We start from the raw sequence: 15,423 nt of genomic DNA, 5'->3' as shown, positions 1-15,423 counted from the left end.
TCAGGGCCTCATGAGCCTATACTGGTGTTTTTAAAGGTTATGTTTGACTTTATGACTTTCTGTGTCGTTTCTGGGATGCTTAGGACTCATATTGCACTGCTGGAAATAGTTGATAGTTGATAGTTGCTGGAAATTTTGATGCACATGCTGTTTTTTTGCAAATTTGCATTATAATATTTATTTTCATTTTTCCTGCAGTGTATAAAAATTGGTGTATTTAAAAAAATAAAACTATGAAGACACTCAAAATAAATTTCCTGTGGTGGGAAACTATTTTGTGCAACTTTTTTGTATTTACAGTTTTGAGGGATAAGCCTCTTAAATTACTCTAACTAGAAATATATGTTAAAAAAACAAAAACGATTTTCAATTTTTTTGTAGTTTATTGCACTTTTTTGCCATTTATGTATTTACTATGCACTTAATGAATACATATTATTAAAATTTGGGCTATAACGGTTGTATTGATGTATAGAAACTTGAAATGCTCCCAAAAATGGCTCCATAGCATGTAAAAATATAATGATAAGCTCTGGCGGACTTGATTCTATGGTAGGTCTTAAAGGGTTAATGGTCACATTTCTTATAGCATGATGCATCAAAGGCCGTGATTGACAGTAAGGAGGAAAACAAAACAAAACAGTTAGCTAACAGGTAACCTTACATCTATAAAAAGAGATCCAATTTAAATAAATAAAAACCTTTTACTAGAAAATATCACGTAAGCTAGCTATCTTTTGGATTTATTCAGATCAGGGATATCAACAGCCTTCAGCCCGAGTGTGTCATCTGTCAGGAAAAGTTTGCTAGTGTTAACACTGTGCCAAGCGAGTGCAGGGCCCGTTTGGAAACTACACGGCCCTTCTGAAAGAAACTTGGCTTGTTTCAAAAGATTGCTGGATGTGACCCAAAAGCAACACGATTGTTGGATTGTGTGAATGTGTCTGATGAGCTGACAGAGGCGAGTCAGTTACACTAGATGTAAACGCACACACAGAGACTTTTTCTTTTTTACTTAAAAAGGCTTAAAAATGACAAAACAAACCTCATTTGCCAATGTTTACAATTCTACTTACAAGTACGTGCACCAGTGCAAAATGTAACCATCTGTACTAATCCACGTGTTCTTCTTGTTTCAGTTCATTGACACCCTGGTCAACATTAACATAACATCAGTGTGCCAGGTGAGTGTTGCTATATTCAAGTAATTACGTTTTTTTTCCCCTTAACAGGTTATCAGAGAGAGAAAAGAACCTTAAAATGTCAGTGTGAAAACAAATTAAATCTACTAAAGAAATTCCTGATTGCACTGCAGGTATTTCCACCTGCAAGCTAATACTTAGTAAAGCCACCTTTAGCGGTAATTACAGCATTGAATTTGTGTGGATCAATACAGCTACTTGGGACATAGCTCAGATTTTTTTTCTCCTCCAGTTTTTACTGAAAGGCACATGTGTTCAAACAAATGAAAAATAGCATTCAGGCATGTTCACAGAATTTCAGGGTGCTTTTTGATAGTCAGCATGAATGCCTGCTGCAGACCGCTCATCTTAAATGTCTGGCTCAGTCCCAAACTGCACACTGAGGACTCGTGATGCATAAATGTTTGTCATCCGTTTCCCCGTGGTGCGCTCTCTGTGGAATGAGTAATTAAAGCCGTCAAGGTGGATTCAGGTGTTTAGGATGGTTGGTAAGATAGATCCACAGTCAGGAAGTCCCACAGACCACCGAAGACCTCCACACATACACACACACACACACACACTGGCACAACACAGTGACTTATACCATAAGAAGTCACTTCTGTCCCAGTTCTGCATGTTCAGCAGTTCCCAGAGCAACAGCTACAGTCGACCCTCTCTCTTAACACTTAATTTATATTGTTCAATATTTCTTTAAACGGCTCCCTCTGCTATCATTATCATTTCTTTTCTCTTGTCTCTCCGACCAGCTCTTCACACAACACCCACACGCACACACACATTTACGAATGTGGATGAACTCCTCCACGTACAACCCACAAACAATAGCCGTTTTTGTCTGTCTCATGCTTTTATTCTGCATCACCCACTTCTAACCTTTTCTCTTTCTGTCTTTTTCCCCCATTATCATTGTTTTCTGTTTCCAGATGACACGTCTTGTTTTACCACAAATGGTGGAGAGGTAAGTTGTGTTTATACATCACCGTTGTCTGCGAATCTATAAAAGGTTCAACGCAGTGAATCCTGATCATTCATATGCACCTGTTTTGGAACCCGCTGCGAGATACGTGGGAGGCCGGTACGGTGGGATTGTGTAACAGGGCGCTGTGTTTGCCAACCAGCAGTGTGGTCAGTGAAAGATTAAACTGGGATTTCTGTGGTAGTGGTGAATGGATATTTAAAATATTAGATCTGGAAGATTCAGGATTTTTGGGAAACTTCTTCCTTGCAGCAAAAGAAGATATTGAAGCAAATCCCAGTCAACATCATTAGTATACAATCATAGACAGAAGAAATGTGGCAGAATGCTGGAATTTTCTGAAAAGATGTTGAACTTTATTATTATTTGACTACGCAGTGGGTCAAACGTGTCGTCAAATGACACGGGAATATTAGGTTTTCGATAAGTGAATTGTTCTTTTTCTGGGGCTGTGAGATCATGTAACATACACATTCGTGCATGGAAGAAAAGATTTTTTGTTAAAGTTATATTCCTAAAACACCCATTTGAGTGTCCTAATGGTTTGAGGTAATGCAAAAAAATTCTGAGGTAGTCTGTTTCCTTCATTATTGCATCCACTCTGTACCAGTTCAACTAGCAGCAAAACAGCCGCACAGCAACTTTCTACCCCGACCACAATGCTTGACAGTTTATGCTGTTTTCTTTAGCTTGAGTATCTCAGCATTGCTCCAAAACATATTTTTATAATTGTGGCAAAACAGCTCAATCTTTTAGTCTCATCGGACCATTAAATGTTCCTCCAGCAGGCGTTTTCTTGTCTATGTGGTCAGCTGCAACCTGTAGTTAGACTCTAGCCTCTTAGTCCATAGTGATTTAAAACACAATGCTGTTCCAGCAGATTCCAGAAACCACCGAGTCAGTGCCTGTGTCTGAGTTACGTCTGACCATCTCACCTAATTTTGTCTTAGCTGAGTGTGACGGCAAAGAGGTGTCACTTCCTGCTGACTTGTATGTGTAGAACTGATTGAACTCATGATCTTGGACTTTTCAGTTTTTCAAGAGAAGTTCCTAACTTTTGTAACTCTGTGATCCTCTTTCTCATATCTGCACTGAGCTCCTTTTATTTTTCTGTTTTACTGTGTTTTGGACAGTCCAGTGGGTGTAGTCAAGTAAACCTCTTCTTTTCTTTATACGTCTCAGCTGTAAGAGGCTGATGGGGTATTGCAGTCACCCTCCAGGGAGATGTGGAAAACCAAGTTTGTGAATGCGATACCTTGAAAATAGACAATTCAAATAGACACCATGGGTGTGTCTACTAAAACACTTTGATGAATTCAAACCTGACTTTGACATCAAAGTTAGAGGTCGGAGGTGGATGTGATAACATGGAAACAAAAAAAAGGGCATAGTAGGATTTTGAAATTGATACCATAGTGTATCTACTAGGAGGGCGAGGGGTGCCACTGGCAGCCGCCAGTATTTTTATCTTGGTAAAGAGAAGCTACCAGCTGCAGTAAAACAGGAACTGAAGAGATCTTGGGCTTTTCATGTTAAGACATTTTTGGAAACTTTAGCACTAGTGAATTCATATATTTACTTCTGTTACTTACTGTTCACAATAGAACATAGAAAATATTTGAATGTTTAAGCAAGGAAAATGTAATATTGAAACAAAAACAGGCTTTTGATGCCAACAGACCTCAAAAAAGTTGTGGTGGGGCAGCAAAATACTGAAAAAGTAAGTGACACTGTAAAGAAACAGCTGGAGGAAATGATGGGGTTAACAGGCAACAGGTCAGTAACATGATTGATTGTATATTTAAAAAAACAGAGCATATTACTCAGAGTTTCTCTGAAGTGAAGCTGGACAGAGGAATAAGAATAATGTTTCCCAGTGTAAAATTGTACAGACTTTGAATATCTCATCATCTGTACCACATAACATCAAAAGATTCTGAGAAGCTGGAGAAATATCTGTGCAAGGTACAAGGCTGAAAATTAATATTGGATTCCCGTGATCTTTGGGCCCTCGGGCATCACGGGAATAAAAACAGACATGATTCTGTCATGGAAATCCCTGCATGGGCTCAGGAACACTTCCAGAAATCAATGTGTGAGCACAGGTCACCGTGCCATCCACAAATGCAGGTTAAAGCTCTATCAAGAAGCCATATATGAACATGATCCAGAAACACTTCTGTCTTCTCTGGGCCAAAGCTTATTTAACATGGACAGAGGCAAAGTGGAAAACACAGAAGTTCTGTTTTGAAATCACGGAAGCTGTATCCTCTGGATCTAGGAAGAGAGGGACCATCCGGCGTGTCATCAGTGCTCAGTTCAAAAGCCTTTCTCTCTCTGATGGTACGGGTGTGCATTAGTGCCTATTGAATTAGCAGCTTTCACCATTGAAGCTGAACAATATATACACATTTGCTTCCATCCAGACAATGCTGGTATATTTCATCAAGACAAAGTCAAATCACCTCTTGCATCCATAACAGCATCATGGCCTCATAGTAGACGAGTTCAGGTGCTGTGATGGTTTGTCTGCAGTCCACGACTTTCACCATAACAAAAAGAATTTGGAATCATGAAAACCAAAATGTGACAAAGAAGACTCGGGACTGTTGAGCAGCTGGAATCCAGTATTAAATGAGAGTGGGACAACATTCTTCTCTAAAGATCCAGCAGATGATCTCCTCTGTTTCCAGATGTTTACATTATGTTAAAATATGAGGGGATGTCTAATAATGGTAAACATAGCCCGAGCTCAACTTTTTTGAGATGTGCTGCATTCATTTTAAGATAAGATAAGACCTTATTGATCCCACAACGGGGGAATTTTTGCATCACCTCAGCTCAGGTACAGATATCAGAAGGAAATACAAAAATACAAATAAGTACAATCAGTGAAAAAAAAGTAAGATAATACACTATATACAATGGTAGCATACACAGTATGTGATTATGGATATGGTTGGAAATATGGAAGACATAAACTATATAGCTTGACATAACTATTGTACCACTACTATTCCTATTTATAGACATGTACACACACCCACATGTACACACTAAATATACAAATGTATACATATACATACATATATACCAACTGTAAACAGCATTAACATTAGAATGAGCTGATAATTTTCATGAAGCAGGAAAATGCCTCAGTTTAAACCTTGAACATATTTTCTGTCTCCTCAAGTGAACATACCGGTAGCTAAAAAGCCAGTGAACAGTGAACAGCCAGTGAACTCCTCATTACAGACAGGTTCTGTAATGAGGAGTGGATCAAAATCCATCAATTACAACATCATGTTTGGCTTGCTGATCAAATACTTTTCACTCAGTGACATGCAGAACAATTCATAATTTTTATGCAATGTGGGGTTTTTAATTTCTAAATGAAACTACCATTAAAAGAGAGTTTTGATTTCTTTGGAAGTGACCATAGCTAAAAATTCAGCAGGCGATCAAATGATTTCCCCTTCTGTGTGTCAGCTCCAGGAAAAAGATCAGTTCACAGAAGTATATGACAACTTGGATTTCCTCTTTCGTTCTTTGGAAATAGAAGTCATGATAGATGTATCCTAATAAATGTGGCTCTGTGTTGAGGCATATTGGTTTGTTTTCTGTTTTCAAATAAGTCCTGGCACACTTGGTGTATGCTAATGTGTCGTGCAGTTATAAGCCGGTGGGCCGCATGCTTGATCGTAGGCTGTTGTTGACTAATGTGGCTGAATAATTCCACAAGGGATGGGTCACGCAAACTGCCAGATATTATAATAGAAAGATGATTCCTTCATTGGTCTTTTTCTTTTTTTGTTAAATGAAATGTATGCAAGCACCGCAGGCTAGAGTTGAACTATTCCCCACATTGTAAACATTTAGGTATCTTGATGAAATCTTTGATCCTATCTGTATCTACCAGTTCCACTTTGATGTACAGCAAGAGCAGTTTTGGCTCAGCATGCAAGTACACATACTACCGTCTTCTTTTTGTTACCTGGGGATTGAAGTGTTTGTTGCACATCTTTCTTTTCACTCGTAATTTGATTCTTTAAAAAAAAAAGCACCGGCTTGTCTTGCTGTTTTTAGGAAGAAGGGAGCCATCCTCAACATCTCGTCTGCCAGCGGCATGTACCCTGTTCCTCTTCTTACTGTCTATTCTGCCTCCAAGGTAATTGCGCTACATGGTTTATGACCTTTTCATAAAGTGTTAACTGAAGTTGGACTCAGCTTACCATGTACTGAAGAGGAATCCATCTCATCTTATGAATTATTCTAATTGAACAGCGTACTGATAATTTATTGACGATGGTGATTGAAGTTTGTCCAATATTTATTTAGAAGAAGGGATGAAGTGGGGTTTTTTTTGTTGTTTTGTTTTTAAATTTTGCTGTTTTTATTCAAAATAAATGAGCCGGTGAGTAACTCGGGTCCTGAGGTAGTGTACCAATTAAATGTTTATAGGAACATGTGGCATCATAATGTTTTATCACGGTCTCATGTGCATTTGTTATCTTAAATACAGCCTGCTGTTCACAGTTTTCCTGGTTAATTTACTGCTGTCTTAATCCTGGGTCCCGTCCTGGCTGCTGTTTTTAAATAAGCAGCTAAAATTAGCCTTTGCAACATCTTGAGTTTGTCGTCCAGTTTGCTGATAATTTCGTCTGCTGGTACCATTGATACAGTCACTCATTGATTTCGTTTTTAATATGTTTTTAATAAATTTTGACAGTTTAAAGGATCTTTTCAGTTTCACCTTTTTGCCACCTTTCTAGATCTTTGTGGTTTAATGAGCTACATTTATTTCATGTAGGCATTTGTGGACTTCTTTTCACGAGGACTGCAGGCTGAATACAAGAATAAGGGGATCATTATTCAGGTAAAGTTTATACCACTGCGAAAGACCCACATACCGTATTTCCCGGACTACAAAGCGCACCTAAATATTAGCCGCACAAGCTAAAATCAGGGGAAAATCCTGTTTTGTACATACATTAGCCGCACCTGACCAAAAGCCGCAGGTGTTTCAATGTTGACTTATCATATGTAAGAGAATATGCACAAAGGGAATTGTCAGGAAAGAGATGGCTGTTTGGAGACATCACTTTTATTAATATTTTGAAAAACAAGTTATGGGTACATATTTGCACATGTAGTACATAACAATAACCTACAGCACACCAGAACAATAGATTCGGACTACCTTTTAGGCTCAGGTGCAGTGACACAGCTTTAACAAGAAGAAAAGTCAGTCATTCACCACCATCTTTCTCTTCTTCCTACGCACTAAAACCACCAAAGTCCTCTTCTCCAGTGTCGGATACAAACAGGCTCAGGATGGCTTCGTCATCCACTCTTCTTCTCTCCTTCGTTGTCACTTTCAAAACCAAAGAAATCCTCATTGTCAGTGTCAGAGTCGAACACCCTCAGAAGGGCCGTGGCGGTGTCCTCCTCTCCATCATGCAGCAGTCCAGCCCTTCAAAATCCGTTGGTGATCGTGGATGTTTTCACACTTTTCCACGCTGTCAGAATCCACCGGTGGAGTTGGGCATAACTTGCTTTTTGGGCATAACTTGCAAGTTTATCGCCGCTCATCATCCACGACTCCCGCTGAACGCGTAGCGCTACTTTGAAGTTTGTTTTTCGCGCTACTTCGTACGGCACTACGTTGCCTGGCGGACGGACATGTGACTAACATACCACTCTTGAACCCCGATCCTTCCGCCAGGCAACGTAGTGCCGTACAACAGCGGAACACACAAAACAAATCGTCTTACGATATGACAAAAATCATGGACAATCCATAGAAAAGCCGCACCTGACTAAAAGCCGCAGGGTTCAAAGCTTGTGCAAAAAGTAGCGGCTTATAGCCCGACATTTACGGTATTTAATATAGACATAACTGTAGTTATTAATGCAAATTTCATAGGACTTCAGGCCAAAAAAACACGTTTCTGAATACTGTATTGATACATTAGAGTTACACAATTTGACACATTGTAACTTATAATCTCATTGTTCTCTTCTTCCAGAGTGTTTTGCCATTTTTTGTTGCGACTAAGCTGAGTAAAATCCGACGGGCTACACTGGACAAGCCCAGCCCAGAGCGCTATGTTGCATCTCAGCTCAACACTGTGGGGCTACAGACCCAGACCAATGGCTATCTGCCTCATGCCATAATGGTAGGTTCTCATGTGTAAATTGGAGCATCATTTATTCAGCCTTGGTATCATCTTTTTGCAGCGTGGACACCAAAGTTTGCACAGACATTAACAAGCCGTTGTAGGATTTTCAAATTGATTTCATAGATTCATTTACTAAAAATCCAGGACAAGTTTGACTTTGACGTATCATGTGACATATCATGCTTCTCTGTCGGGCAATGCGATGGATGAGTCTGGGTTTGGCGGTTGCTAGGAGAACGGTACTTGTCTGCCTGCATTGTGCCAAGTGTAAAGTTTGGTGGAGAGGGGATTATGGTGTGGGGATGAGAGAGTTTAGTGTGGAAGAATTTGACTGTCTTGCACAGAGTCCTGACTTCAACCTCATATAAAACCTTTGGGATGAATTAGAGCGGAGACTGCGAGCCAGGCCTTCTCGTCCAATCAGTGTGAGACCTCACAAATATGCGTCTGGAAGAATGGCAAAAAATTCCCATAAACAATCCTTAAACCTTGTGGAAAGCCTGTCTGTGATAGGTTGGCCCACATCATATTAAACCATATAGACTAGGAATGAGATGTCAGTCAAGGTCATATATGGGTGAAGGCAGATGAGCGAATATTTTGGGAGTATAATGTGTTTTGAAAACACCTTTAGTTGGTGTAGGAGCCAAGATTTGTGTAACCAATTTAACAACAAAATCAAATACATTTCATTTGCACAGTACATAATCCTGACTGTATCTGCAGATGGATAAGCTTTTAACGGCTGGCAGTAACTAACCATGACTAACAATATTGGGATGCTATAGCTGCTTTGACATTTGTGTGTACAATAAACCTGCTGCTGACAGTGACTCGAGCTCCGCTGAAAGTGCTTCAGTTAGTTGGAACTTAAAATGACTCGACAGGCCAGTTCTTACTCGGCAAATGGTAGTCTTAATGACAATAAAAGATAGGGGAGCACATAAAAGCAATGCTATTTTAACACAACTGGTTTCTCTGTAGTAGTAATGGATCTGCTGCAGCGTAACACTCACGATAACGAGCGAGAATCGTACTGCAGGTAGTCAAGGTATGTGATGGCAACAGGACTGAAACCCCATCAGGCGGCAGTTTCACTTTATACAAAATAGCCTCCTACAGGCTCATCTCCATTCACTGAATTAATGTTGTGTCAACAGTTGCTAAAGCATCTGTCAAAAGGTAAACATCCTCTGAAATAATGGAGTGGGATGCTCAGCTATCTTTTCAGTATTGTCTGCATCCTAACACTGCAATTACTCTGCAGAGAAATGAGCATCAGAAATGAGATGGAAACACAAACATAGTTTTGCTTTTCTTTTTTTTCGGAGGCGTCTTCGTTTTTAGCAGAGGTCACTGAGAGCAGCAGTCATTTTCTCTTTACAGTTCCTTCATGCTGTGCTGTACACCAGTGAACTGTGTGACATGAATATCAATGATCTTGTTTATTGATGTGCATATAAATAAGAATAGGGTCTATTAAGAGCATACAGGTGGTCAATACATTCTAATCAGCATAAGTAAGCTTTATTCGAGAATAAAAAAAGAATTCTTTTTTCTTTTTTGTGGATAAGATAAAGTCAGCACTCTTTCCTGCCTCCAGCCTCTGTATGAGGTGCAGAGAAAAGGTTTGCGTGTGCAGAATCAAAGCCTGTACCCGAGTTATACTCGCTTCAATGTTGTCTCATTACAGCTCCCTCTTGGTAGCCCTGTTCTGACCATTTGCAGGTTTGCAGTTGTTATTTCACCGTGAGCCTTGAACTTAAATTGTATCGGCTCGCCCAACTTTCACATCTAGTGTCATCACTCTTGGTGAGCCAGGTCTCCGGCTACAATCGAGGGCGAAGAGCCCACATTCCAGAAACTAGAGATGGCACGATACCACTTTTTTATGTCCGATACCGATATCATAAATTTGGATATCTGCCGATACCGATATGAATCCGATATAGTGTGTTTTTTTTAATCAATAAAACTGTTTTTTTAATATCTTGCTGCATTTTGTATAAGTTCATACTCAAGTTTAAAAAAACAACAACACTAAAGCTATTCTGTTATACCTGTATGTAAAAAAAATATTTCATAGTTCAGCAATACTGATCAATCTAATAAACTTAAACCTACACCATCCTCCCTATTCTGGTATTTTAAAGAGTACTTAGCGTAAATATTAAGCAACCTAACTAATAGGGTTCCAACTCCCAGCAACAACAACAACAAAAAAATAAAAAATAGGGAACCACCCCTCACGCTCCACCTCATGATGCTTAATCGACGTAATCAACTTTAATTTGATGCAGTGTGAAAAAAAAATGCACAGAAATCAATTATTTTTCAAGAAATATTAAATAGATTCAACATCTTTCTTTAACAGAATTGCAGACTGCACAGATGGTGCCTTCCCAAAGGAAAAAGTAAAAGCTTACTAGGGTATATATATTAGACTTAATAGTTACTATATACAGTTATGGACTTCTATTCATTTTACATCAAATTAAAACTTCGGGTGTGAGATTCAGATAATTATTTATTAAAAGCTCGACATTTTAAATGAGAATAAGAAAGAAAAGTATGTCTTTGTGCCCCCCTTTTCCCTGTTAATGCCCTATCGGCCCCCCTGGCTAAACTTTGCTAGATCCGCCCCTGCACAGTTACCAGCCGTCAGCTACGTAGAAAAGGATCCTGGAGTAGAAAGTAATATTAAATAAATTCTAACAACAGATTAACAAGCTTAAACGTGCTGCTGTTGTTCAGCCGCTGGTTCCCTCTTTCTGGTGCAAAGTGGGCCAAAAACAAACAAGACAGACGGAGTCGCGACAGAAAAGCCGATCAGCTGATCATTAAGCAGTTTCATGATTGAAGTAGCAGCAGGAGAGAGAGAGAAGAGGCAGTCGCTCCATAAATCGGTTGTTAAGCTTAACGTGGGAATGCTTTACAAACATTCAGAGATGGACTTACACACTTGCTTTACTTCTCTCGGGGATAACTTTGTCGGAGATGAAATGCCAGGTTGCTAGCGAAGCTCCACATGCTATCCAGACCACCAACAGGTCTCGCACACCACAGCCACTCTATCACGTGATGCATACTGCTCCAATGTGCTACGGTTCTGAGGCGAGTTACGGCGTGTCGCAAGTTTTGTGAGGTGCTCTCGTGATATTTAATGGATCGGATTACATTTTTTATTTCTCTCCGATATCCGATCCAGTAATTTAGGTCAGTATCGGACCGATACCGACACGTACTATCGGATCGGTCCATCTCTACCAGAAACTGTAACTGAAGTTACCAGGGCTTGCCAGTATTACAGTGTATCATAGTGCTTCCTCTTGTAGCACAGTTATTGATACGCTGGTGCCAAATAACAGTGTTTTTGATAATACATCAAACCCAGTCATTTACACTTACCCGTGTTATGACTGTGTGACTCTTCACTTAACTAGTAAATGAGGGAGAGTGAACAAAAGTTGGACTGGGCAGCAAGGAAAAGCTGAAACTGAAAACTATTAGAGATACTGACATAACAAAGCAGTGCATAATACAGTAAATGCAGTCCCAGTCAGAAGTTTGGACACACTCGTGTAATCCTACTTATAGTGACGTCACCTGGGTGATTGTCTTGCAGCAGTGCATCAACATGTTAATCAAAGGCAATGTATCGTAATGATAAGCACTTGGAAGTAGGGCTGGGCCATATCATACCGTTCACGGTAATACCAGTATAATGTTGGGCAACGATAAGAAAATGAAATCTCGCAATAGAATATGGGTAAAACGCGCATGCGCGGTGCCTTTGTTTTCATACGCACATGGCGGAAAAAGCATGACGACGACGGAGAATGAGAAGGGCGAAAGTGGATCGTTGAATGAAACAGATGAACCAGAATTGGTTTGTAAAAATGCTGCAACTTCAGTGGTGTGGGACTGGTTTAGCTTTCATCCGTCAGATAAACAACAAAGCACTATTTTTGGTAGAGCGTGCTAGCGGGCCGTCGTTATTACCGTGTTTTTTGGAAAATACGGCACACTTAAAATCAATCCTTTGATGTTTCTGAAAATCGACAGTGCCCCTTATAATCCCGTGCGCCTCATGTATGAATTCTGGTTGTGTTTACTGACCTCAAAACGATTTTATGTACACGGCGCTCGAAAATCTGTCAAATGTTTTAGTACGACTTTGCTAAGCTAGGAACCCGCACTGCTTGATGGATTGTCGGAGCATTACGGCTGTCGTAGGCAGGAGCCTCTGCGGAGTGATACGTACTGTGCTTTTGTGGATATTATACATGGTTATGCTGAGGATTTGTTGGCCAATATTCACTGGAAATGCCTTTTGGTTAAACTGTCAGCAAGGAATTTGTATTTGCACTGTTAGATTTTTAGATAACTTTAATGCACATAAAAAACAGCTGCTCGTTTAAGTGAAAATACATTGATGTGGGTTTTTTTTGCACTAATAAAGTTGTGCAGTTGTAAAGTATTTTGTCTAGTGTCAATTATATCGTCAGTTATATCGTTATCGCAAATTTTCAAATGGATATAGTGATAAATATTTTTGGTCATATCGCCCGGCTGTACTTGAATGATTCCCATCCCTACTGCGAAGTGTGACTCCTTCTCTCAGGATCAGAATGTAAGCATGATGTTTTGTGGCAGCGGCGGTGACTGAACTGTTGTGTATGCCCGCTTAAAAGGGACATCAACGCAGTCGTTTTCACCCGACGTATTTGCCAGATCGGTCTCTCTGCAACTCATTCATCCTCCTCACACAAGTTGAGGGTTTGTCTTTGTCACACAGTGGAGGAGGTCCAGTACACGCTGCTCACTGGCACATACAGATGGCCGTAGTGTGATTTTCTTTGTCCTAAAGCTGACACAAAAAGTCACACTGGCTTTCCACGATTACAACCCCCTCGGTTTTAATAATATGTTATTTTAGATAAGAAATGAATTTCAGCTTTAAAGTAAATAAAGCATGAAAAATGAAAAGGGGAAAAAAGGAAATTACTAGTAATTATCTGGATGTGTTTCTAAGTCTCTGAAATGCTCTATTACTTAAACTGTTCCTTGATTGTAAAATAAGTTTACTGTAATCATAATTGAAATCAGTGTGATACTGTTGTCTTTAAAGGTAAGGTAACAGACTTTTTGGCTAAAGCGGAAACGTTTAATTTGAGCTGCCTGTTAGTATATGATGTATAGCATGCAAATTAGATGAATTTACCCATAGAGTCAAAGGGGAGAGAGATAGAATTTTACAACTGGCTATAAAGGAACCATGGGATTGTCTGTGTAGCGTTTGATGACATCAGTGAGAAAAGATTTGCATAATGCTGAAATGGTTTTATGATCTTTATGCAAAATACACAGTTATTGCAGGGACTTGTACTAAAAGGCGTGTAGTTCAAGCATAATTTGAAAAGGGCACAGGCATTAAAACGGCACAATTGCCGGAATTTTCCTGCGCGCAAACGTGCTCGCCACATTTGTTGCTCCTGTGGGTTGGAAATTAATAATGAATGCTAATCTGTTATTTGTAAATGCCACCAGCTGACCATGTAATTTCCCTCTGTAGGGTTGGGTGACTACAGCTCTGCTCCCAGCCAAGATCCTCAACAGCCACGTGATGGGGATGGGTTTGTCCCAGCGCGCTCGTTACCTCAAGAAGCAGAAGCAGGGGTAGACGGATCGGTGGAGGCCAAGACAGAGGGATTAACGACTCGTCCGACTACCATCATCATCATCACGGACCCGAGCAGATGAACGTGACAGTTTCTGGGCAAACATCTCAGTTTTGTCTCCCTCTGATATTTGCTAGCTCATAGATGATGTGAGGCAGTATCTGGCCACATTAAAAGCATTCAATCCAAACAGTTGTGCAAACAATATTGATTAAAGCGTTGCTCTTTACTAAGTGAACAGCTTTAATGAATGGGACACTAATGTTAAAACTAAAACCAACAACAACAACAAAAAAATAACCATCTGTCTGCAAAGCGTAATCAAAAAATGAACCCCGCGGGAGAAGATTTAAAAGATTTGGACGTGTCTGTTGTTTCAGACCTCCTGTGAGTTTGTGGACTAGCTTCAAGCTGCTTAATAAAAACTGGAGGCGCTTACTGTTTTGAAAGCACTTAGTGAGTTATCAAGACTTATGAAAAGTTTATTTTTTCAACCATTTCTACTGTGATGTTAAAAACGTCCTTAATTCCATCATTGTTGTCGTCTGCAAACGCACAACTTTCTGTTGAAAAGTACCACATGCTTATTCAAAAACATCCTTTTTTTTTTTTTAAACTTCCTCTACTGTTGATGGGTTAGCGAAGGTGCTGCTTGTGTCATTTAACCCAACTATACATTGCGTGTATAAACATGAAGAGCATAGAGGGAGAGTTTGTGATGGTTAGAATACTAAAAATGTGTTTTGTTTACAGTCATGATTGAGTTTCCGTGTCATTCTCACAGCACACTTGACATTCCAAAAATGTATTTTATTCCACGATAAATGAGTGGGTGGCTTGTTTTTTTTTCTATGCAGTAAGTGGGTCACATCAACATTTATCTCCATCTTTACAGACGTTTTATTTTTATTTTTTCTCAAGTCTTGGATTCGCTGAAATGTTGTACCCCATGTACAGATGAAGTGAAGCAGAAAACAAATTCTAATCTGACATTTGTTTGACATTCTTTTGTGACTTTTGACTTCATCCAGTATGGCAGTAGTGGTCTCACACATTACTTGCTTTGTTTGGAGTAATCTAAATGTTGTTAAGGTGTACTGTCGTTGCAGACGTCAATAAAAATGCTTTTCAACTAACTTCATCCAGTCGTTTGTCCACATGTCCTGTGTTCAGTCACCTTTTTTACCCCTCAGCCATAAAAGGCTCATAGGGCATTGTTGTCATCCCGCTGGGCAGGCAACGTGGACACGCAAGTTTGTGAATATGATAAATCAAGAAGAAGATGATGTAGGATTTTCAAATTGATACCATAGGTGTATTTACTAAAAATCTTGGGTGCATTTGAATCTCAGTGACCTGGATGTCATGTTTCTGAAAAT

General features: G+C 39.6%; 1 protein-coding gene across 1 annotated transcript in view; it reads left to right on the top strand.

Moving 5' to 3' along the window:
- hsd17b12b (hydroxysteroid (17-beta) dehydrogenase 12b) overlaps nucleotides 1-15,180 on the top strand; it is a 29,239-nt gene extending 14,059 nt beyond the window's left edge. The window contains exons 6-11 of the mRNA XM_026161046.2: nucleotides 1,140-1,184; nucleotides 2,129-2,163; nucleotides 6,268-6,349; nucleotides 6,992-7,057; nucleotides 8,211-8,360; nucleotides 13,939-15,180. Of these exons, the coding sequence (XP_026016831.1) occupies nucleotides 1,140-1,184; nucleotides 2,129-2,163; nucleotides 6,268-6,349; nucleotides 6,992-7,057; nucleotides 8,211-8,360; nucleotides 13,939-14,046 (486 nt within the window). The 3' untranslated portion in view covers nucleotides 14,047-15,180. The remainder of the gene's footprint in view (nucleotides 1-1,139; nucleotides 1,185-2,128; nucleotides 2,164-6,267; nucleotides 6,350-6,991; nucleotides 7,058-8,210; nucleotides 8,361-13,938) is intronic.
- The last annotated feature ends 243 nt before the right edge of the window (nucleotides 15,181-15,423 follow it).

Source organism: Astatotilapia calliptera, chromosome 1 (assembly GCF_964374335.1).
Source record: "Astatotilapia calliptera chromosome 1, fAstCal68.1, whole genome shotgun sequence".
In the NCBI taxonomy this organism is placed as follows: domain Eukaryota; kingdom Metazoa; phylum Chordata; class Actinopteri; order Cichliformes; family Cichlidae; genus Astatotilapia; species Astatotilapia calliptera.
Note: the sequence above shows the minus strand (reverse complement) of the source record. Positions and strands in the feature narration are given on the sequence as shown.